Genomic DNA, 23101 nt, shown 5'->3' with positions numbered 1-23101 from the left:
CACAGCTCAGCACCTGCAGAAGGTCACGGGCCTGATTCCAAACCTCCTTCCTCTGTCGACTGGGAACAGTTTATACCAAGAAAAAAAAATGTTTCGATGAGCACAAAGGCCACCAGAGGCCCCGCAAGCCCTGTCCCCCTCCAGCCTCGAGCCCAATCGTCTCAAAGCGGGACCGCCTCTCTCCCTCCTCTGCTCTCCGGCTGCCCGGAGTTAGATGGGGCCGGGGGTCGGGGGAGCCCAGAGTCTGCTGGGCTCCAACAGCCATGACTGTCTAATTTGTCCAATTCATTTAGTGGTCCCCAACCCCTTGCACAGATGCGGCACATAGCGTGTGTTCAACGACAGCTCATTAGCGGGAACTGTATCGTCTTGTCCCCAAGGAGAGGAGCTCTGAAGAAATGGCATTTGCTTCACCCCAAAAGGACACCAAGTCCAAGGAGATGGGCTCTTTTCCCTGAAACACTCTCCCATCCCACTGGCCCTTTCTCCAGTGCCCACGGCCACTGACCCAGCTTGGGACCACCCGGCACTGGCTGCCCCTCTTCCCTCTTCCAGAAACCTGCTGTTTCCCTTGAGCAGAGTTTGCCCAGACTGTGCGTGGCAAAATCGGCTCTCTGCTTTGAATCAGCAGGAGCCAGGGTGTCGGTGGGCCAGGCACTGTGCTAGTCCCACCACAAGCATCATGTCTGCAAGGCTGGGCCTTGGGCTGAACGATGAGTCAGGCCCAGCAGGGCAGGGCCGGGGCCCAGTAGTGGAGCCACGATCGGTCCAGGTCTCGCATCTCAGCCCTGGAGGCAGGGTCCGTGGGAGCTTTCAGAAGTACTGCTGCCCAGGCCACACCTCAGACTAGCTGAATCCCAATGCAAAGTGAGGGAGCCCAGGCATTTCCAAATGCTCCCTGGGAGAAATGTCCTCCAAGGCAGCGGGGGCTGGGGACTCAGCACTCGGCACGTTGCCTCGGGCAACGGGTCTCCTCAACTGCGCCCGTGGACTACGCATCTGGCGCTCTGCTGACTGCTGGCGGAGGCTGCGGTCTTTCAGAAGCATCCCCTGCCCTCAGGGAGCATTCAGGCAACTTGGGGGATAAAGGCCACACGGAGGGTGAGGACAGATCTAAACCATCAGAGCCATAAGGAGTTGGTAGAGCATGGCCCTTGCCCTGCTGGCCCTGGGCCACTCGGATTCTTCTCTGCAGCAAACTTTTTTCCTTAAACGGCCAGGCAGCCTATATTTTCAGGTTTGCCAACCCCACGCCCACCCAGGTTGCCCCAGGCTCCCGTTTCCTAAGACCCTGAATTCCCATCCTACAAACCTAAATGTCCCAGGCTGCCTTCTGTGCTACCAATAGGACAGACTGCTTCTGCCCAGACTCCCGTGCTGCCCTCACCCCTGCCCCCCCTCTCCTCTTGGGTCTCCTCTAGCTCTCGGCAGAAGGCCTCTTATAGAATTCTCTAAAGGGTCCCTGCCTATGCTCCGCTCTCTGGTCTCCTCTAGTGACATAATGTTCCCACCTCATGGACCACAGTTGCTGCAGACTTGACAGATCTAGAGCATAACTCATCTGCATGTTTCCACTTGCAAATGCAAGAAGTTTCTACAGGGGACCAAACCCACCGTCCTTTCCTATGATCTGTTCCCACCGGGGCCACGTTACCACCCATCCCTGCGAGAGGAGCCACCTTTGACTATGCTCTGTTCTTCAGTCAAGTCCTGCCACTTCCTCCTTAAACATCCCCTGGATTATAACCAGAGTTGACATTTTTCGAGTGTGTGGTTTTAATTAACATACACGGGCTCGTCGAATGCCGCAGCAGCCCTGCAGTGCACATGGAGTGAAGAGATTCGCCCTGGGGTGTCTCGGCGGCCCCAAGTGCCTGCTACAGGGTGACTGAAACTGTAAATACATGGCAGCTCCCATGCATCCAAAGCTGTGCTGAAGGGAAAACAGAGATGGCCAGACGTCCCTGCCCTGGAGATGTCTGTTAGCTGGCAGGGGAAAGAACCAGACTAGCTCGAACGTCTAAGCTCTGTGCCACCTCCCCAAACACAGCTGTCCCTTGGCCGCCCTGAAGTCAGAATGATACTCAGACCGAGCAAGGCGCCAGGTGCTGTCTGGAGCCCCAAGGAAGGATGCTACAGCCAGCCGGGAGCGACCATGCTCCCCCAAACACGTAACATATCCATGCTGCCATCCAGTCACTGCGTCCAGGCTCTGGCAGCATCCCAAACATGCCAAAGCTGCACGACCCACCCCCATGAGCGCTAAGCGGGCAGCAGCTGAGTTTTCGCACAGGGGCCAGAGGGATCCAGGGGCTCCCTGGGGGTATGTGCTGAGTCAACCTGAGAAGGGGACAGGTAAGACCCCCCACGGGCCGGAGAGAAGTGACTACTCATAGAACCTTCTGGTTGAGGACATGACATGGTCCACTAGAGACCCCGCCACCCAGGCAGTCTCTCAATGGCATGGGTTGAACTGTGTCCCCCAAAAGATATGTTCAAGTCCTAACCACTGGTACCCGTGACCTTATTTGGGTCTCTGCAGATGTAAGCAAGTTAAGATAAGGCCATACTGGATGAGGGTGGGTCCTGAGGGACATCTGGATACAGAGAAACAGGACACACAGGGAGAACGTCATGTGAAGATGTAGGCAGAGGTTGGAATGATGCAGCTATAAGCCACTGAACACCAAGGATTGCCAGCAACCACGAGAAGCCTGGAAGAGGCAAGGTTTTCCCCTAGAACCTTCAGAAGGAGCTTGGCCATGCTGACACCTTGATTTCGGACTCCTGACCTCCAGATTACACTTCTGTTGTTTTGAGCCACCCAGCTTGTGTTATTGTTACTGCAGCCCAGGAAACTAAGCACTCAGCAAGGACACATGACAAAGGAAAGCCCAGATGAGAAAAACCCTCCCACTTGCAGGTGTACTGCATAATCACAGGGCTATGAACTTGGTAAGAAGTCATCCATCGGGGTGAGACTTGGCAGTACAGAGACCCTGGTCCACATTCCCGCTCTACCGTGACCCGAGGCACGCTCCCAAGGTAGTCTAAGCCTTTTTCTTCACCTGTCATTTGGGGCCATGAAGCCCCGCCCACCCACAGAGCTGCTAAATTCGACTGTGCCCGTGATGGGCTTTATAAACAAAATCATTGTGTGAATTACAACAAGACTCTCAGGGAAGAGGGTGGACGTTGTTCTAAAGGCAGTGGTTTTCTCCAAGAAGGGAATTAACATTCAAAGTCGAGGTCACTCTCAAGGCTACCCCCCAGGGAGGCGAAACCTTGGTGTAGCTTCTACACCAGAATGCATTTTCAGTAATCAGTCCATTTGCATCTCTCTGCATATGCCAAACATTTGCTTTATTTAAAAGTGTTTTCCAGCACAGATTTCTAATTTGCAAATGTTGGTCCAACCTCCACATTACCAACAGACTGTCTTTTTAAATCACAGACTGGCTGGTGTCGCTTCCCTGCACCCCAAGCTCGGCTGGCTCTGACTGCAGTCTGGCCAGGGCTCTCCACACGCTGCCAGACCTGCATCCACACTCCTGTATCCATCCCCTGCCTGGGGTGCCTCCTTCCCTCCTCTGGCCAATGCTTCCTTCTTGTTCTTCAGGAGTAAACACTTCTTTGGGGAAGTTTCCAGAGTCACTCTGTTAGTCTCTGAGCAGCTCGTTCATTCTGCCAACTCACCCATATCACAGGCTTGCCTCTGTTACAGATGGGACCCCATCCATCTCCCTCACCCGAAAGGACCCTTTTTTAGGAGTCAACAAGCTGGAATCAAATCCCACTCCTTTTCTTGCTGTCTGTGCCACTCTGGACAACGCCCTGAGCTTCATTTTCTCCATCTCACAAGGTGGAGGCAGTGGGAGGCTGGGGATTAAATAGTGCACGGCAGGCTCTGAGCCCAGTGCCAGCACATACCAATGTTTTGTTACTATGGGTCCACAGACCAGATCAGGTCTATGACCAAGGTCTTAGTTCTCTTAGGCTAAATGAAAACAAACCAAGAACAATGCATGGTGATTGGTTAATTAATTAGACTTAAATAAATGAATTAATGAAAAATAATTACTCTTTGAAAATTCCAGAAGTAGGGTTTTCCTATTTTTTCTTAATATTTATCATATGATGGTGGTAACAGAGGGCAGATTGGAATTTGACAATCTCATGCCAACTCCTCGATTAAACAAATGTCCCCACCTGTGTATACCAGAAGACTGGCAACTGCAACCCTAAACCAGGAAATGGGGTAGTGAAGCGCCACCCCTGCATGCCCGTCCTGGGGAACCTTCCCAATTACAGGTGAGGAGAGTCAGCTCTCCCCACGTGACCCCACCCACCCAGCCACAGCTGCTCAGAAGAAAGACCCCACCCAAGCCAGGCCCCTTAGCTTTTCTCCTGGGAATCTAGGCCCCCAAGGAGACGGAGTGAGTGGTGAGGTCACGCACACACAGGGCTGAGGCTGTCATTTTGGGGTGACCATTACTGAGCCGTGTGCTCAGAGGAGCAGGAAGGGAAAGCCAGAGTTGAGAGACGCGGGGAGGAAGGAGGGACCAGATGGTGAGACCTGGGGCTCCAGACAGCGGGCAGGGGAGACGTCCTGACAGCTGACCATGATTTTTCTGTGACCGTTTCTCCTTTGCGAAGCCAGACTTCACTTCTGGCTTTAGTTTTCATGAAATGCTGATTCCTTATCCACAATCTCCTAGTGATCATAATAATTCACGTGTTGATTTTTCTGTCTTTCTGCCCCTCTGGGTTCCACGAGGACAGACACCATGTAGGACCTGTTGGCACACAGCAGCTACTCAATGAAAAGTCTCTGGATGGATGGAAGGATGATCATAAGCCTGCTTGGGGAGGGGGTGTTGATTCTTGCCACCCCATGTGCCAATCAAGATGCAGGACCTCCAGGGCTTCCCTGGTGGCGCAGTGGTTAAGAATCTGCCTGCCAGAAGACCTAAATAGACATTTCTCCAAAGAAGATATACAGACTGCCAACAAACACATGAAAGAATGCTCAACATCATTAATCATTAGAGAAATGCAAATCAAAACTACAATGAGATATCATCTCACACCAGTCAGAATGGCCATCATCAAAAAATCTACAAACAATAAACGCTGGAGAGGGTGTGGAGAAAAGGGAACCCTCCTGCACTGTTGGTGGGAATGTAAACTGATACAGCCACTATGGAGAACGGAGGTTCCTTAAAAAACTAAAAATAGAACTACCATACGACCCAGCAATCCCACTACTGGGCATATACCCTGAGAAAACCATAATTCAAAATGTCATGTACCAAAATGTTCACTGCAGCTCTATTTACAGTAGCCAGGACATGGAAGCAACCTAAATGCCCATCGACAGACGAATGGATAAAGAAGATGTGGTGCATGTATACAATGGAATATTACTCAGCCATAAAAAGGAACAAAACTGAGTTATTTGCAGTGAGGTGGATGGACCTAGAGTCTGTCATAGAGAGTGAAGTAAGTCAGAAAGAGAAAAATAAATACCGTATGCTAACACATATATATGGAATCTAAAAAAAGAAAAAAAAAAGGTTCTGAAGAACCTAGGGGCAGGACAGGAATAAAGATGCAGATGTAGAGAATGGACTTGAGGACACGGGGCGGGGGAAGGGTAAGCTGGGACAAAGTGAGAGAGTGGCATGGACATATATACAATACCAAATGTAAAATAGATAGCTAGTGAGAAGCAGCCACATAGCACAGGGAGATCAGCCCGCTACTTTGTGACCACCTAGAGGGGTGGGATAGGGAGGGTGGGAGGGAGACGCAAGAGGGAGGAGATATGGGGATATATGTATATGTATAGCTGATTCACTTTGTTACACAGCAGAAACTAACACACCATTGTAAAGCAATTATACTCCAATAAAGATGTAAAAAAAAAAAAAAGAATCCGCCTGCCAATGCAGGGGACACAGGTTCCAGCCCTGGTCCAGGAAGATCCCACATGCCGCGGAGCAACTGAGCCCGTGTGCCACAACTACTGAAGCCTGCGTTCTAGAGCCTGTGCTCTGAAATAAGAGAAGCCACCACAATGAGAAGCCTGCACACCATAATGAAGAGTAGCCCCCGCTCACCACAACTAAAGAAAGCCTGTGTGCAGCAACGAAGACCCAACGCAGCCAAAAATAAATTTAAAAATAAATAAATTTATAAAAAAAAAAAGATGCAGGACCTCCGGCAACACCCCCAAGAGAAGTCGTCTCTCTGTGCGGCCACCTCTTTAAAGCTCTCAAGGAAACAAGAAGTGAGGGGTGACTGCTCGTGGGCTTATGGGGAAGAAGCCCCTGCTTAAGTCCCTTCTCACAAGGAAGGTCCATCCCCAGTGAAGGGCCAGTGGAAAGAAGAGGCCCAGAGTCAGGGGGAACATTCTGTTCCCAGTTCTGGTTCTAGCCCAGGGGATACAGACAAGTGCCTAGAGGTTCATAGTTCAGGAGAGGAAGATGGCCTGCAGAGTGGGGACTGGAATCAAGAGTGAAGTAGTCCCAGAGAAAACCATAATTCAAAAGACACATGCACCCCAATGTTCACTGCAGCACTATTTACAATAGCCAGGACGTGGAAGCACCTAAATGCCCATCGACAGACGAATGGATAAAGAAGATGTGGTGCATGTATACAAAGGAATATTACTCAGCCATAAAAAGGAACGAAATTGGGTCATTTGTAGGGACGTGGATGGACCTAGAGTCTGTCACAGAGTGAAGTAAGTCAGAAAGAGAAAAACAAATATTGTATATTAATGCATATATATGGAATCTAGAAAAATGGTACAGAAGAACTGCTTTGCAAGGCAGAAATAGAGACACAGATGTAGAGAACAAATGTATGGACACCAAGGAGGGAAAGCGGTGGGGGGAGGGTGGGGGGGGATGAATTGGGAGATTGGGATTGACATGTATACACCGATGTGTATAAAATAGATAATTAAAAAAAAAAAAAAGAGTGTGGGGCTTCCCTGGTGGCGCAGTGGTTAGGAATCGGCTGGCCAATGCAGGGGACGTGGGTTCCAGCCCTGGTGCAGGAAGATCCCACATGCTGCGGAGCAACTAAGCCTGTGCACCACAACTACTGAAGCCCGCGCGCCTACAGCCCGTGCTCCGCAACAAGAGAAGCCACCACAATGAGAAGCCCGCGCACCGCAACTAAGAGCAGTACCTGCTCGCCACAACCAGAGAAAGCCTGTGCGCAGCGACAAAGACCCAACGCAGCCAAAAATAAATAAATTAAAAACAAAAGAGAGAGAGAAGTAGTGTCGGTGGAGGGAGGAGAGGGAAGGAGAGGAGGGGGAGGGAATGAGGGCAGGGAGGGTAGGTGCAGGCAGGCCTGACTTTTCCATCAGATGCAGGGGGCACAGGGCTCAAGACTCACAGAAACGTTTCCACTTCTTTTAAAATCAGAAGGAAAAAACTGAACTTTTACTTAGAAGAAAATGCTTTAATATATAACATTAAAATATTCATCTTGATATCAACTCAATCATGAGATACAACTTTTAATACTTGTTGATGCAGAAATGTTCACGGAGGCAAAAGTGCTAAAGGGTCCAAGAAAGTGATCAGAGGCCAGGGTGCGGGGGAGGGAGGCAAGGGGACGAAAGGGGAGGCGAGGTGGGGCATACACAGGGCCTGCACCAGCGCCTCTTTGAACCGAAAAGCAGACATCGGGTTCTTAGCAGCTTTGTTTGCTTCTTCGAGGAGCACACCTGAAAGGCGGACAGGAGGGTGCCGGAGTTTAGGGAGCTCCGGTTTCCCACAGAGCAAGGTGGTCAGTGTTCATAAATGTCAGGGGGGTGGCCGGATGTGCTCAGGATCCTATCGCCTGGGTCACACCCTTACTCTGCCGCCTACCAAAGTCCACCCCCTGTACAAGCCACCTATGCTCTCCATGGTGGCTTCAAACGTGCCCCAAATTCTGCAACGCCCTTCCCATCAATGTGGGCTCCAATGTAGGCAGCCTTAGTAATTTGTTTCTAAGGGACAGAATATGCCGGAAGTGATGCTGTGTGATTTCCAAGGCTTGGCCATAAAAGGCGATACAGACGGCCCTCCCACACCTCCCTCCCTCTTGGGACATGTGCACTGGAGCCCTGAGCCACAATGTAGGAAGTCCCGCTGGCCTGGCCCACCTTGCTGGAGAGACCATGTGGAGAGGCTGCACAGAGATCCGAGGAGCCCCAGCGGTACAGCCCCCCACACCCCCAGGCTGTGTGCGTCCTCCTGGGCCAGGTACCAGGCATGGAAGTGAGGAAGCTTCTGGATGATTCCAGCCACAGCCACAACCTGACTGTGATCTCACAGGCCTTCAGCAAGAACCATCGAGCTGAGCCCAGGCGGCCCCTGGACTTAAAGGATGACTAGTGTTTGAAGCCACTATTTGGAAGTGTTTTATATGCAGCAATAAATACTCTCTAAGCCTTAGTTTCCCCATCTGTAAAATGGGAATAAGAAAAGTAACTGCTTTATTGAGCTGTTGCTCAGATTAAATAAAATAGTCCATGGAAAGTACTTATTTAGCACAAAGTCTCCACCCAGAGTAAGCACCTAGTATATAAAAGCTATGATTATCACTAATTGTTATTATTACGGCCATTGTACAGAAGAGAAAACAAGGTCCAAAAAGGCTAAAGCAAATTGCCTAAGAATCGCACAGTGAGTTAGATGCTCCATGGTTTGACTCTGAAAACAGGTTCAACTAAAACACGCATGCCCCCCGGAAGAGGGTGTGACAGTAATCAAAATCTCACTGAAGAACCTGCCATTCCCATCTGGAAGGGGCTAGGTCCTTGACCAGAAAAACAGAGGGACTGAGGTCAGACACTCTGAATGTCTTCAGAATAATCACCCTGCCTACCTGCGTGGCACCCATACATTTTCTAAAACATTTAGCCTCCCTCCACAGGAGGATAGTATTTTTTAGCTCTGCTCTACTCTTCCATTAGAAATAAGTGTAAATAAGGAGGTGAAGCCTATGAAACCTGCCAGCAGGTAGATTACCTCTGTCCCAAACTGCCGTAACATATGGGCCTCCCAAGATTATTTATGTAAAACATACATTTACCAAGTTTGGGGGTAATAACCTGGGAAAGTTTGCAAACAATTCCTTCATGTTCCTGAGGGCTGTGACGGACGCACTTCATGAATGGAAACTGTACTTATATATCTGCCTAATAAAGCCTTGAAGGTTTTACTGTTTTGAAGTCAGCCGGCAGGACTGACATCAATCAGCTTCTCACGCATTTGGGAGAACCTCCTTGATAAGGCGAAACACAGCCAGGAGAGCCGGGTTGCTCCAGAAGCTCAAACAGATCCCTTTCCACATAGCACCCCTCACTCAGCCACTAAGAGGCCTGGAGCCACTCCTACCGCTAAGCGAGCTCTGTCCCTGGTGCTAGGGATGCGGGAACAGACAGTTGGGAGGAGACAGAGACACCCATGAGGATGCCAATGGCGGTTTGGGCTAGACTCGGGTACATCCAAGGAGCTTGGAGAGTCTGGGTGGCAGGCTTTCCTGGATAACTGGTGGGGCTCTTCATGATACCCTGAGCTCCAAACGGACCTCAGCCTCAGTTCTTCCCATGCCCAGACGCTGAGAAGCGTTCTGATTTGCTCTGATACTGTTCACTCCTTGCATCAAACACCCACACAAGCTTCACAAACGAGCAAGTGAAGAAAGGGCCAGAGATCTAGGGGTATTCCCAGCCCCCTCCAATTCTGGTTGCCCAGGACCCTGGCTCTGGCCTGGCTTCCAAGAGGAAGGGCAAAGAACAAGGAGAAAGCCACATCCTCTGCGACTGGTTGGGGACAAAGCGGTGTGAGTACAAACTGTCCATTTCCACGTGGACTTCCGCCAGCACTGGGCACTGGCCAGCTTCAAAGATCATGACCAACTCCAGAATGACTTGATGCCCTGCTGGGTTCCAATCCCACTGTGTGACCTTGGGCCAGTTGCTTCGCCTCCCTGGGCCTCGATTTTTTGACCTATAAATGGGGCCATTGGGAGGGTGGAGCTGCATCCCTCTCCCAAGCCCACATTCTGGGGTGATGAGCTCTCCAGCAGGCGGCAGCTCTTCAAACTGCCCGGGATGCTTTGCCCTTGGCATGATTTTGCAGTCAGCCTGTCCTAAAGAAGGCTCTTTTCCAGGGCCAAACTCCCCAGAAACAGCTAAGAATTTGCCCACTGGACTGTGGAACACGCCTTGTCTCTCCCTCTCCTTCTCTTAGCAATGAGAAGGTAGAGGACCCCTGGGACCCTCTTCCTCGTGTCTGCCCCACTGGCTCTGCAGAAGTCACCCATCCCACCGAGCGTGTTGATTTCAAAGTTAACGATCAGAATGGCATGGGCTTTGCTTCCTGAAACTGACCCCTTTCCCGCCCACCGAGCCCGTTGCTGGGGGAAGCTCAGGGAAGCTGGCCAGCGAACGCATGCCCTGGATTCTCTCAGCTGTGTTTGTAGGTCTGGGAGCATTGTTTTTAGGCCAGGAGCAGCCTGAATGCATTTGCAGAGGTGCAGGGAGACCCACGGCTCAGTGAATCAGGCTGGGACACTGCCTGCTCCACTTCCCGTTGGCCGGAGTCCACGACGGCTGGGCAGCAAGTGCTACAGACAGTGGCCACCTCGCTTCCCCTCCGAGTCCGGCAGGGTCAGTGGAGCTGGGGTCTGGGCAGCGGGGCCTGGAGGATCACTCAACAGATACAGAGCAGTAGACACAGGGCAATCAGAGAAACAGGGCCTGGAGGCCATGCCCCAGACAATCACGCTCACCCTGCACAGACGATGCCTTCTTTTTATACACCTTTTAATACATGTATACCTTTTACACACCTTCACCATAGTACAGACATTACAGCGGAGCAGGAAGCAGGACCACCAGCTGTCTTGTTAAAGCCCACACCCTCACGCAAGCACTTCCCACGGCTCCATCACCTGTGAGACATGGCACACTCCTTAACCCGGCACTCCAGGCCCACTCCCACTTGAACAGGACTGACGCACCTCTGCTCCAGCAGCCCGACGCTACAGCCCTGCACCACCTGCTCACCCACCCCTGATGGTCCAGCCTCTGCACATTTGCTCACACTCTCCCTCCTGCCTGGAATGCCTTTCGCCCTCATCTCTGCTTGACAAATTCCTACTCATCTCTCAAGGCTCATGCTCCCACCCTCCCCCATCCAAAGCCATCGTTCCCACCTTTGCCTTCTCGGGGCACGTCAACCACTCTAATTAGCTACAGGGTCGTTACACGTTTCCCCGACTGTCTCGGGGTCCATTGAAGACAGAGAGCATCTTTTATTCCCTTTATCCCCACACCATCCTACCTGATGGCCTCTCAGTGACGGCCTGGCCCATGTGTCCACTGCAGGAACCTGTGAGATGGATGCTAAGAGTGAAAATGGTTCTTTCCACAAGATTCAAGAAGAAGCACCTACCATGTGCAGGACCCAGCAGGGTCTGAGGTTTTCATGGCCTCTTTCATGCGATACACTGCCGAGCAGGCTGGCTTCAAGGGACCCTGAACTAGTGCCATGTGTTGACTTGTCTAAGACACGCTTTATGTCTTAAATCTCTATACCAGCTTATGCGGTCAGGTCTCCTTGGAAGCGAATCTTACGAGATGGTCCATCTCTCCCTCCTACTCCCGTAGCACGCACTCAATATTTCTGAGATCGGTTTGCTTCAGCCGGGCCCCAGGAGAGCCACTCCTGAAAAACAGGCCAGAGCTCCTCTTCCCCGGTGGGAGAAGACACAGGCCAGAGGCCTGTGGTCCAGGCCTCCCTGTTCCATCTGTATGAAAGCAAGAGCCAGAGTTGGAGACGAAACCAAGCAGACCCCAGAGCCGCTGCGTCTCCCGTGTACGGCAGGCCTGCAATGATGCCTGGACATAGCTGCTGCTCTGGGAATGTTTGTGGAAGGAAGAGGAAGGATGGCAGGGCCCCCGGGGTTAACTGTGGCTGAAGAAACATCCAGCCTAAGGGAGGGGATCAGGGTCTTTCTAGAGGATTCCTCTGAGAGAGATCTCCAGGCCCACTTCAATGATCCCGTCCAGTGATGACTCACCCCATAATATGGTGCTCTGAATTAAAGGGCTGCTCCTAAAACAGCATGTATTTGGTGGAGGGCCTGGAAACTGAGACTGGCCCCAGTGAGCGTGAAAGCATCCGTCTGTAGAGAGTTTCAAAGCAGTGGGGAGACAGAGAACAGCACCTCCTCGGGGCTGTTCCCCACCTGCCGAGCCCCCTTCCTTGTCAGTCCCCAGGTCCCATGGACTCATGGAGAGTGACAGGGCTCTCGGGCAGCTGTGTGGGTTTCAGGAACGGCACGAAGCCGGTGTGACTAGAAGGGGAGAAGCAAGGGGAGATGGCAGGAGCGGAGGTCGGACCCAGGGCCAGATCGTGCAGGGCCCTGGAGGCCTTCCCAAAGTCGTTGGCCATTGCTCTCAGGGACACTGACGAGCTCTGAGCAGAAAAGGTCATGGTCCTTTAGAAGGCTCCCTCTGGGGGCCACTGGAAAGCAAACTGTAGAGGTCAGCAGGGAAGCAGAAAGAGCAGGAGAGAAGAGAATGGCTTGGGTGGAGGTTGGGGGAGCGGCCAGCATGGGAGGCGGCGCCATATTCTGAGTATTTTGGAGCAAGAAGGGGATGAGTGATTAACTACCTAGAACAATCGGTGGTTCTCGCATTTTTATTGCTCCTAAGAATTACTGGGAGGGTGCTAAAAATACAGATTCTGAGCCCCTACCCTCTGAGGTTCTGACTCAATAGGTCTGCCACAAGGCCCAGGAATCTGTATTTTAGCAAGCTCCCCAGATGCTTCCACGGAAGTGGTACCTGGATCCCTCTTGAAAAAAAACCCTGCATGACTCTGTCCTTGCACTTCACAGCCAAGGGAAGCCAGTGGAGGGCCAGAGTGGGGCAGAGGCTTGTCCCCAGGTGCCCAGGGGAGACAGGGCTGACAAGCAGGCCCCCTCACTCCCAGGCTGGGCTCTCCTCACTGGCCTCCTTGCTCCGCTGCAGATTTGGAATGGGCCCTAAAGGGCAGGGCTGCCGTCCCAGGCCTACAGGAACAGGAGCCATGTGTGGATACACTGCAGCTGTCTGTGGTCCACCACTGCAGCCCCAATGCCCTGCAGTGCCTGGAACAGAGCTGGTGCTCACTGGATCTCTGTTCTACTGTTGACAATCAACACCTGTCCGATGGAAGAACGACCCCAGTGATCACCAGTGATCAGGCAGGACCAGAGAGGCACACCCAGTGGAGGAGATGGCACCATGCCTGGAGAGATGGACAGAGCAGCTCTCCAATTCCACAGGGATACCTGGAGCAGGCTTATGACAGCTTCAGCACCTATACGCAATTTTCGGACAGATGCTGATCTTGTTGGTAACACTGAGAAAAGTCTCAACACTCCCTTTTAGAGAACAAGTGTATTCTTCGACTCCTGCTTTCTGGGTGGAGAACACGGGCTTCCATTTCTACCTTTAATGTTTAACACTGCAAAGCCGGGCTTACTTTTTCAGAAGTTTTCAATAAAACCCTCTCAGCAAGTGAAATGGGACTACATGCACTCATAAATCATTTTCAGCTTATTCATGATGCTGTCAAAGCACATTCACTTTATTTAAAAACAGAAGACTTGTCAATATGATCATTAAAAGATGATTGCCATTATCATCCATCTTCTGAATGAAAAGGAATCAAGAATCTTTGCGGGGGCGGGGCGGGCCACACAGAGGTCAACGTAACTCGAGTGGCTTATCTGTGGCAGAACGAAATGGTCTTGGTCAGGATCCCAGACTATATTAGCAGACATAGGCTCAAAACCTGGGATGATGGAAAAACAGGAGGCCCTGGGCATTCCTTATGTGTGCTTCTGCTTGGGGATGCTAAATGAGGCATATAGAGTGGCTCATCACAGTTTGTTGAGAAACTGAAGTGAGAATACACAGAGCCTCCCAAACACCCCACCTGACCTGTGATTCTAGTTTCAGTGATGTCGAGTGCAGAAGCATTCAGCCTAGCAAATACTAAGGCAAGCCCTCGAAGTCTGCCAGAAGGGCTTGTAAGGGTGTAGGCTTTTAAACCCATGTAGAGTCTCATTTACACTTGTCACAAGCCACATACAAAGACAGCATGAAACATATAAAATTCTTTAGTAAATTTAGTAAAATTCTGTGCTTCTCAATGCTGGAAATGGGTGTTAAATCATTTCTACTTACTAGGCCCCAAATAAGTGTTCACAGGAATCACAAATCAGAGGCCAGGGACTTCACGGCCTTCTTGCCTAACTGCCGATGCCTCTGTACGGCCACTTTTGCATTCTCTGCCATTGACTAGCCAAAAGTACTAAAAGTCTGGCCCAGAACTGAAGCTACCAGGAATCTGTTCTCTCAAGGCTTGGGGGCAAAGGGTACAAACTCTACGGGTCTCACTAGGGACATGCAATGTAATTTCTCATTCACCACATCGAAAAATTGTGCAGGCTGCTAAGATGTTTTGGTGTTTTACAGATGACAGGTGAATCACAATCGAGTTTTCCAACTCATTCTGTCTGCTTTTTCTCATTAATCACCTTCCATGAAACCCAAAGCTCTTGGCACAGAAGCCATTCAGGAATCCAGAAGAGGTGGAGGGAAGGTCCTTTTTGTTAAGACATCACTCCTATGACATGGGCAAGGCCAGCATCAGCGCTGGAAGGAATCTAAACTGCTGGCGAAGACAGCCAGCTTGGGTATCGTTACTAGAATGTAAGGAAGGGTGATTTCAATGACTTCCCTTTACCCTCTGTAAATTGTGTGTTGCAGACAGGATTCTGGAATCTCCTGTCCTGGGTATGGATGATACTCGTCCAGATTTGTAGAGCTATCAGCAAAGACGGCAGCAGCTACGCTAACGTGGGTGGACTTCCGCAGGCTCCACGAAGTATCTGCGGTTACGGCATCTCTATTTGGGGGCTTGAAAAGTTCTTGAAACTGACAATTCCTCCTCTAAGTCCTGGAAATTCTTAAGAGCTGTAGGTGAACCTTTAAGTTCCTGTATATGCTCCTTCTACTTCTTTCTCTAGTTTGCTGTCTGGGGGAGGATTAACCCGTGGCATGCTGGAAGAGGAGTCACGCTCTTTCCGAAAGCTTCTGTTACATAACTTTTATTCTGTGTTCCTTTTCACGAGGTGCAGGCTGGCAACGCCTTCCAAAATATCCCACGTGCCAGCTTGTGATCACTTCCCGTAGAACCCAGGGTGACATGGCACCTAAGGAGTTATTTTAGCTTCCCCCAAAGAACTACCAACGCTAACCCTTGTATTGTAGGGTAACACTTGGCTTATTTCTGAGTATCTTTCAACTGTAATACATTCGACATAGAGTTCAAAGAAATCCAACATTTTGGATTCAGGAGTCTCTCAAGAACCACATCACCCCCATATGTTATATACATCAAATCTTTGGCATGCCCTCTCTGTGCCATAGTGTTATTTGAAATTTTGGGAAGAAGGACACGGTTTGATTTCCAGACACACTGCAGCATCAGTGGACATGAAGTGTGGCAGGTAAGGGAAGGATGCTTTCAACCCCAGCAGAATGCACTTGAAATCGTGCTCGTTTCTGCCATTCAATAACCATGTGACTTTGAGCGACACGCTTCAGCTCTCCAAGCTCAGGCTCCTGACGATGACTGCAGCTTCGCTAGGAAACCTGACCTCTGACCACAGACTATTTAAAGTGTGACAAGCAAGCCTGCCCAGAGAACCCGGCAAAAACACCACTGCCAAATCTACGAACTTCTCACCATTTTTCAGCTTCAGCTGAATTCAAGGCTCTAATTAAAGTACTTTCCATTTTCAAAACAACTGCAAACAGTAATTACATACTTCCCCTCCTACCTTCCAGGAACAGCCTAAGACTACGGCGAAACCTCCATGTCCCCTGGACCTCAAGCTATAAAGCTAGATGTGACATTTCTCCTACCCCGTTGACCCAAATTACATAGTGGCTCCTGTGGCTCCTGCCGCATGGACCCCAGAGAGGGTCCTGGCTCAGCCCTCTCCGTTGTGTGCCAAGATGCCACCCGCAAGGTGCCATAACGGGAAAGCTGGCACTATTGCCTTTAAGACGAAAAGTTCTTTCATCACACAGGGTAGAGTCCCCGCTTAGGATAATCAGCACACTTTTTTATAATGACCAGTTCTTTACTGTTTATACAGACATTTAATTGAAAATGTTATGTAACCTTAAAGTACAGGGCACTCTGGAGCTATTAATAACCAGCTACATCCAGATTCCGAGGACTCTTCGGGCTTAGAGTTGGAGGGGGTCTCCTGGCACTAATGTACACACATGCACATTAACACAGGGACACATACAAACATACACACTCATTGCACAGATGTAAATGAAGACCCCAAGAATGGAGATGACTCATCCAAGGTCACAAAGCCAATTCACAGCAGAGTCAAGAATAAATCCCAGGTCTCCTGGCCTCTGGAGGATGTTCCTTTTAGAGAAAAGGAACACACCCCATAGGTACCTGCGTACATCCTTAACACTGCACAAATGCTGCAGTACCCGAAGTGGGTTCTCACAATGCGGGGCTTGTCAGCTCTGATCAAAAGAGTTCCTGGTCTAGACTCCCGAGTTAGAAATGGGATGCCCACCAGGGAAACGTCTCATTGTTGTCATTCATTTGTGATACATACCCCTCCTGCTCTCCCAAGAGAAACACGAGGCACCTAGAATATACCTGAACGTGAGGCCATTATATATGGTGTGGAAGAGGTCAGCTTTAGCAATCTTCCAGAAAAGAAGTGGGTTTAAGACAAAACAGAATCGAAAAGGGAGACTTTTTTTCTCAATTGCACACTTTCACGCCAGGAGGGTAAAAAAGAGCAAAAAATAAGAAGAGAACTGATGCATTAAAAACTGAATATGAGGAACAGGAATCATATTTTTCTGTGGAATCAGGCTCTGGGTAGCAATAGGACGATATGTGACATAAAAACTGTTCTCTCATAATTACATCATCATTTTCAAAAGTAACTTCATGAAGATTGTTTCTCTGCATTCATTTTTATTCAAAACCTCACCCGTTAGTCATGCGGAGCTAAAACACACAATGCTGGTAGATTAATATGTCCACACAAGATGCCTTACTTGCCATTCACAGACCCCATGAGCTTGTCAAAAATGAAAGCTTTGCTTTGGTTCCGTAAATATCAAACAGTCATAAGACCCGCTGGGAGCATAGTTTCTGGGAAAAAAAGGTGGGCCATGCCCGTTTCATTTGAGATTCAGTAACACTTTGAAAGGTTCATTGATCCACATCTTTAAAAGACCTATAACAACCCCATTAAGTGTGCACAGGGCAAGTTGATGAATTTAGCTGTAATTACAGGCAAAGACCAAGTCAGGGTCTAAACCTCCTAGTGGCCCCCCTTTCTTGTGACAGTCCCTCTATTCCTGCTGAGACAGGCTCCACCCTTCCCTAATATAATCAGCAAACAATGGAGAGAGGAGAGTCTAAAAATCACTTTATTTACTTGCTTTAATTGTTTAGGCTGAGAAGGTTTTACCTATGCAGCTATGACAGACTCTTTCTGAAAGAAACAGGCAGGCTCACCAGCTGGTCACTTTTGAGCCAGCTGGACATCTAGCTGATGCGTTGTATTTCATCAGTTCTTAGGGGTCAATGTCATCTCTCCAAATGAAATGCCTAACCTGTCCCATGAACCCAATCTGGCACGTTGGGACATTTTATAGCCACCATGCTTTAGCCCAATAAATAATCCACTAAAGCACTGCCCAGGCTTCACCTCCTTTGGGTGGAACCTGAATTTTGCAGCTCCCTCGGGCACCATATCCTCCTCTTGGAAATCAACAACCTATTCGATCAACAAGCTATCTTTCCAAATGTGTGGGTCTGATCAGCTCTCACCCCCTAGCTCCGGCCTGTAACCCCCTCTGCTGCCACTCGAAGAATCACTTCACTGGAAGGGATCTGAGAGTTCATCCAGTATGACCTGTCATTTCACTGACAGGGAAACCGATGGCCTTTCCCTGTACTGGCACCAACACTGTCCGAGTCCTGCAGACCACCAAGCTCAACACTTGGTGACTCAACCGAGTAAACAAGCCACTCAAACCAGGACCAAGTGATTCCGCGTGGCTTTTCCTTTCAGGGTTGACGTAAATGCACTTAAGCAAACAGTTAAGAGCTACAAAACCAGAGAGTTGGGGGCAAGCTAAGGCCTCCTGTCTACATTAACCTCCCCCCTCCTTTTCTTCTGGATTGAGATGTGGGAAGTTCTGCTGACATGGAAGGTTGGCAAATTTGAGCCAAGATAAAATTTCGGGCAGGGCTGGTTCCTACACAGTGGCCATCTGGGATCAGCCCGTTAAGTAACCATCTCTTAAGACGTACACAACCAGAGGCAGGAGCTTTGATTAGCCCTCACACCGCAGAAAGGTCTACGACATGGTTCTGAGGCCGAGCATGTGCTGGGCACACACAGCATAGAGGAGGCACACAGGAGGATCTGAACTCTGCCCTTTCCAACCTTGAAGAGGCCTGGGAGAAACAGACTCCCAGGAAAGAGAGCACCCAGGGGAACATATCCTCCTCCTACCTGAATAGAAGTGGCCACACACTTACAGTTCACATAAAGGTGAGCAGCTATGTGATGGAGGGATGGACAAAAAAAAAAATACATGCTACCAGCAATCTATTTCATCCAAGCAGATACTCACCAGCACAAGTATTTTCACACACACGCAGTAACTCCAGACGGAAGCAGTTAGTAGAAGAAATGGGACAGGTGTGTTTGTTACAAAAGGATCAGCTCCAGGGAGAGGTGGAAACAGCACCCTGGTTTCCAATCCTGGTCTCCCTGGCTTGCGCTTCCTGGCCCTGTGACCTTGATTAAGTCATTCAGCCTCCCTGGGCCTCAGTTTCCTCATCTGAGCCAGAGAAGAAGGGGAACGCACTTCCTCTGGTGGTCTGGAGACATACTACCCAGCACAGCCTGGACACCAGTTTCGAGGTCACTATATATGAGTCGTCTCCCTCCACAACTGAAGCGTCTGAACCCAGGTTGCATATAGCATTATCGAGACCAAACAGGTCTCCTCCTGCCTGCGTGTCAAGCCCGCATCTGCCTCCCTGATGGCCCGGGAAAGCACCAGGTCTCGAAGGCGCCCGGGCAATTCGGCCTCTAGGCAGGGTCTGGGGAACAGGGGAATCCAGGGGTTCAGTAAGAAATCCCGCAAGCTCTAGGTGGGGGCCGAGCAGGGGGCTCGGAGGCAGCCTCTGGGGCCGTGCGAAGGGGCTTTGTTTCCGCGGCGGAGGGCCTGGCTTACCGAGCAGCGCATCCGGAGGCGGGCGGGGGGCGCGCGGGGCACGCAGCAGAGCCACAGCCTGGCCCGGGCCCGGGGTGCCTGAGCCGGAGGAAGGCGAAGAGGAGGAGAAAGAGAAGGCAGCCGCCGGCTCCTGCCTCATTCTCCCGGGCAGCGCCGATCCGCTGGCCGCTGCCAGCTGGGGCTGGCCGCCGGGCGCCGGACCCCGCGCGCGCGTCTCATGTCCCGGTCCGCCGCTGTCGAGGTGTGCGCGCAGCCGGGTAGTCTCCGGGCGGCGCCCCGGGGCTCCTCATGCCCCGCGCCGGGGCTCGGCAGGAGGACCTCGGGGAGGCAGCGCGGAAGAGAAGAGAGTAAGAGAGAGCGTGAGAGCGCGCAGAGCTGCGCCCCGCGGGTCCAGGGGTGGCAGGCACCCAGCAGGACCGCGCCGCCCCACCCACCGCGCCGCTGAGCCCCGCGCCGCGCGCCCGCCCGGTGGGGCGCGGAGCCCCGGAAACTTTAGCACATGGCTGGTCCGGCGGCCGTGGTGGCGGGAGCTGTCCCGGTCTTCCCGCTCCCCCTCCTCCCCGCCCCAGCCCCGGCCCCCGAGAGCAGCTTACCGGCGGCGAGGGCGACCGCGACAGTGGGGCGCCCACTCTGCCGCGCGCAGAGCTGTGCGCACCGGCCGGGAAGGAGGAAGGGGCTGGCTGCGTCGGGGTCCCTGCAAGGGAGGGGCACCTCGGCGGCGGCGAACCGCGCGGGTTAAGGCGTCCTGGGAGGAGGGGGCGGGCCAGCCTGGTCAGCAGGCCCGGACAGGGAAGGGTCCCTGCGCCCCCGGACCCCGCTCCGCAGCGTAGCTGCTGACGACGCGCCCGGGCTTCCCCAGCCCCGGGTCTGCGGAGCCCGCCCTGTTACCTAGCGACTCGCTCTGGGGAGCCCACGCTGACTCGCACGACTAGCGGGGCTGCGGCAGCCGAGGGGAGGGGAGCGGAGGGGAGGGGAGGGGAGGGGAGGGGAGGGGAGGGGAGGGGAGGGGGAGCTCCGGAGGTGGGGGAGGGCGGGTGGCTGCAGCCGGAGCTCCTCCTTCTGCTTCCCCCTCTGCGTTGGGGAGGGGCCCGGGAAGACGTCCTACACACGCCGGAGTATGGGGGTGGGGGGAAGGCCCACACCGAGGTGGAGGTCGGGTGGGGGAGGCGCGGAGATGCGCCTTCCCCTTCGCTAAGGATGTAGCAGCAGGTGGCGGCGACGTGGCCCGTGGAGGCCTGGCGCTTACAGGCGCGCGTATATGGGCCCGGCCGGGGCAGGAGCGTGAGGAATGTGGCAGTGGGCGCGTGGGTGTGTGTGACACACTCCCACCCACGTGACGTACTTGGGGACACGAGGACTCGGGTGGCGGAGGAGCCTCCTTCCTCTGGTCTCTGTCACTCCTTCCTGGACATTTTGCTCCTGTGCTGTCTCTTCGTCATGGAAGCCCAGGATGTCGGGGGCAGTTTCATTGTGATCAAACCAACCCCAGTGTTGGCACCTCCCCACCCTACCGCACCCTACCCCACCTCTGCCCCCGCAAGGGGCAGACACTTTAATCTGGCTCGGGATGTCTTCCTATTTTGGGATTTGGGGCCCCTCCAATTTCCCGCAATATGTGTATGGAATGTGCCCTAAGTTACTTCACAACTTCCGTAAAATAGAGCGTTCATCCCCAAAGCCTGTAGCTAAATGCTAGCACCTAAGGTGCCCCACAAATGTGAACATGTATTAGCTGTAAAGCTACAGCCTGTCTCCTGATCTACGACCTCCCCAAAATATACCCCAAAGCCCAGGAAAGTGGGGCAAGGGTCTGTGAAAGTCCTCATCGCAGGTAGGGACCACTTTTCTGGATGAGGGAGATGACTTGCCGCTGGGAGCCTCAAAGCAAGCAGAGCCCAGGCCTCCTGATTTCCAAGCTCCCACACACCACCACCGCCCCTCTTCAGCAGCTGGGTGCAGAGAGCCTCACTTCCCCACTCCTGGGAAGACCACTCATTCCTGCCACCTCACCCCCTGGACCAAGCCCACACCCCTTCCTCACCCTACTGTCCTCTCTTCCTCTCTGGTGTGGATATGGGGAGAAAGAGGCAGAAGATGACCCCACAGAGGAGAAGGGGGACCTCTTTGCCCAGGAAAGTTCCCACATCCTAGCAGTGGGTCTCACCAGGGCAGATCCCATCCCTGAGGGGCTTTGGGAAATACCAGGACCCCAGTGGGTTTTGTTAGCCCATTGACAGGATTCTTCCTCCGATGGTGATGATGGTGATGGTTATTACCATAGTTATTATTCAGATGTCAGTAACTCTTGCTGAAAAACCCTGCAAACCCATCCAAACAGAAACCTGTATCTTAAGAAACAGAGGCCCAAAGGCAGCAGCACTTTTCTGAGAAAACCACTTTGCATCCCAGCCCATGTGCCAGTTGAGATCCAACATTTTCTAGTGAAATTGGGAGGAATACTTTTGCCCAACCAGTTTTTATGGGTGGTGGCAGCCAGGCAGCTGGTCCACAGAAACTCCAGAAAGACTGCTTCCTGGTGCCATACTGGCAGCCGGCTCTTTCTTCAGCCCAGATTTCCCAATATGCAGATATAATTGGACAGGGAACCCAGTGCTCACAATAAACAAAATCCCAGAGCTTGTATTCCATGCACAGCCAGTATCTGGGCCCCACTATTTCAGGAAACAAGGCAGCCTGTGAGGAAATGTGATTTGACAGTACAAACAACTCATTCACTGTGCACAAAGATTTGAAAAATATTGGCTTGCGTCAAAGCCAAAGCCAGCATGTTCACCCTTTACAGTGTGTGTATGGGGGCGGGGCAAGAGGGCAACAGGTGGAACTCCCTCTGCATCATATGTTATTCCTCATGCTTTTCTTAATACAGGTGGGGAGTGTATGAGCGCATTGAGATTAAGGAAACCCGTGAACCCCCAGGGCCACATCTTTCCAGGATGTCCATCTGCATGGCAGTGGAGGAACATCTCCCCAAATTTGTAAGGAGCGTTCACTGGAATTTGGGCACAATACTAGTCACTAGGGGTGCAAAGATGAATTAGATAAACCCTCTGTCCTCTGAATCCTCCTCGAGACATTTATAGAGGGCTTAACTCATGCCCAGGTATTCTAGGTACTGAGGGCTTTATCTACAAGTGCTAATTTTAACTTCATTAACCCCTCTCTGCGGGATGCTCAAAAAGGTTATATATAGGTTCCCTAAAGTCACGTAGCTGGCAAATGAATGGACTTGGGAGTTGCAGCCTGGTCTCCCTAACCCCAAAGGCCATGTTCCTAACCATTTTTCTATTTTGTCTGCCAGGCTAAAGAAAAATGGAGACAACAATATTATAGAAAATGTCTGCCTGACATTTAGGATTACAAATGAGATGTGTGTATAAAGTCACCAGGATTTGTTCCTGGAAGAGTTAACTCTCAATAAAAGCTACCTATTGTTATCATCATTAGACCCTCAATTTTATTTTGAATTCATAAGCTCTGCCTTATCGGGATTACCAAGTACTATTCTTGGAGGCATATACAGAAGTGATAGAAGTGCAGACATCTGTCTGCAGGACTGCAGCTGGCTGCACAGAGGAGGTGGCATTTGAGTTGGGTCTCCAGGCATGAGTAGGTGTTGGGTATGTGGAGAGGACATGAACAGGAATGGACTGATCAAGAGGAATGTATAGGGGAAATTCACAGAGCTATGAA

At 51.5% G+C, this 23101-nt stretch overlaps 1 protein-coding gene across 1 annotated transcript in view; it reads right to left on the bottom strand.

The window, feature by feature from the left end:
- Window positions 1–20366, bottom strand: part of TUNAR (transmembrane neural differentiation associated intracellular calcium regulator) — a 49678-nt gene extending 29312 nt beyond the window's left edge. The window contains exons 1-2 of the mRNA XM_089908172.1: window positions 19984–20366; window positions 19391–19708 (exon numbers count right to left, since the gene is read on the bottom strand). Coding sequence (XP_089764298.1) covers window positions 19391–19402 — 12 coding nt within the window. The 5' untranslated portion in view covers window positions 19403–19708; window positions 19984–20366. The remainder of the gene's footprint in view (window positions 1–19390; window positions 19709–19983) is intronic.
- Window positions 20367–23101: the final 2735 nt, after the last annotated feature.

The sequence above is a fragment of the Delphinapterus leucas genome, chromosome 2, assembly GCF_059928025.1.
Source record: "Delphinapterus leucas isolate spDelLeu-1000000601 "Yukka" chromosome 2, BTC_Dleu_Yukka2, whole genome shotgun sequence".
Lineage (NCBI taxonomy): Eukaryota > Metazoa > Chordata > Mammalia > Artiodactyla > Monodontidae > Delphinapterus > Delphinapterus leucas.
Note: the sequence above shows the minus strand (reverse complement) of the source record. Positions and strands in the feature narration are given on the sequence as shown.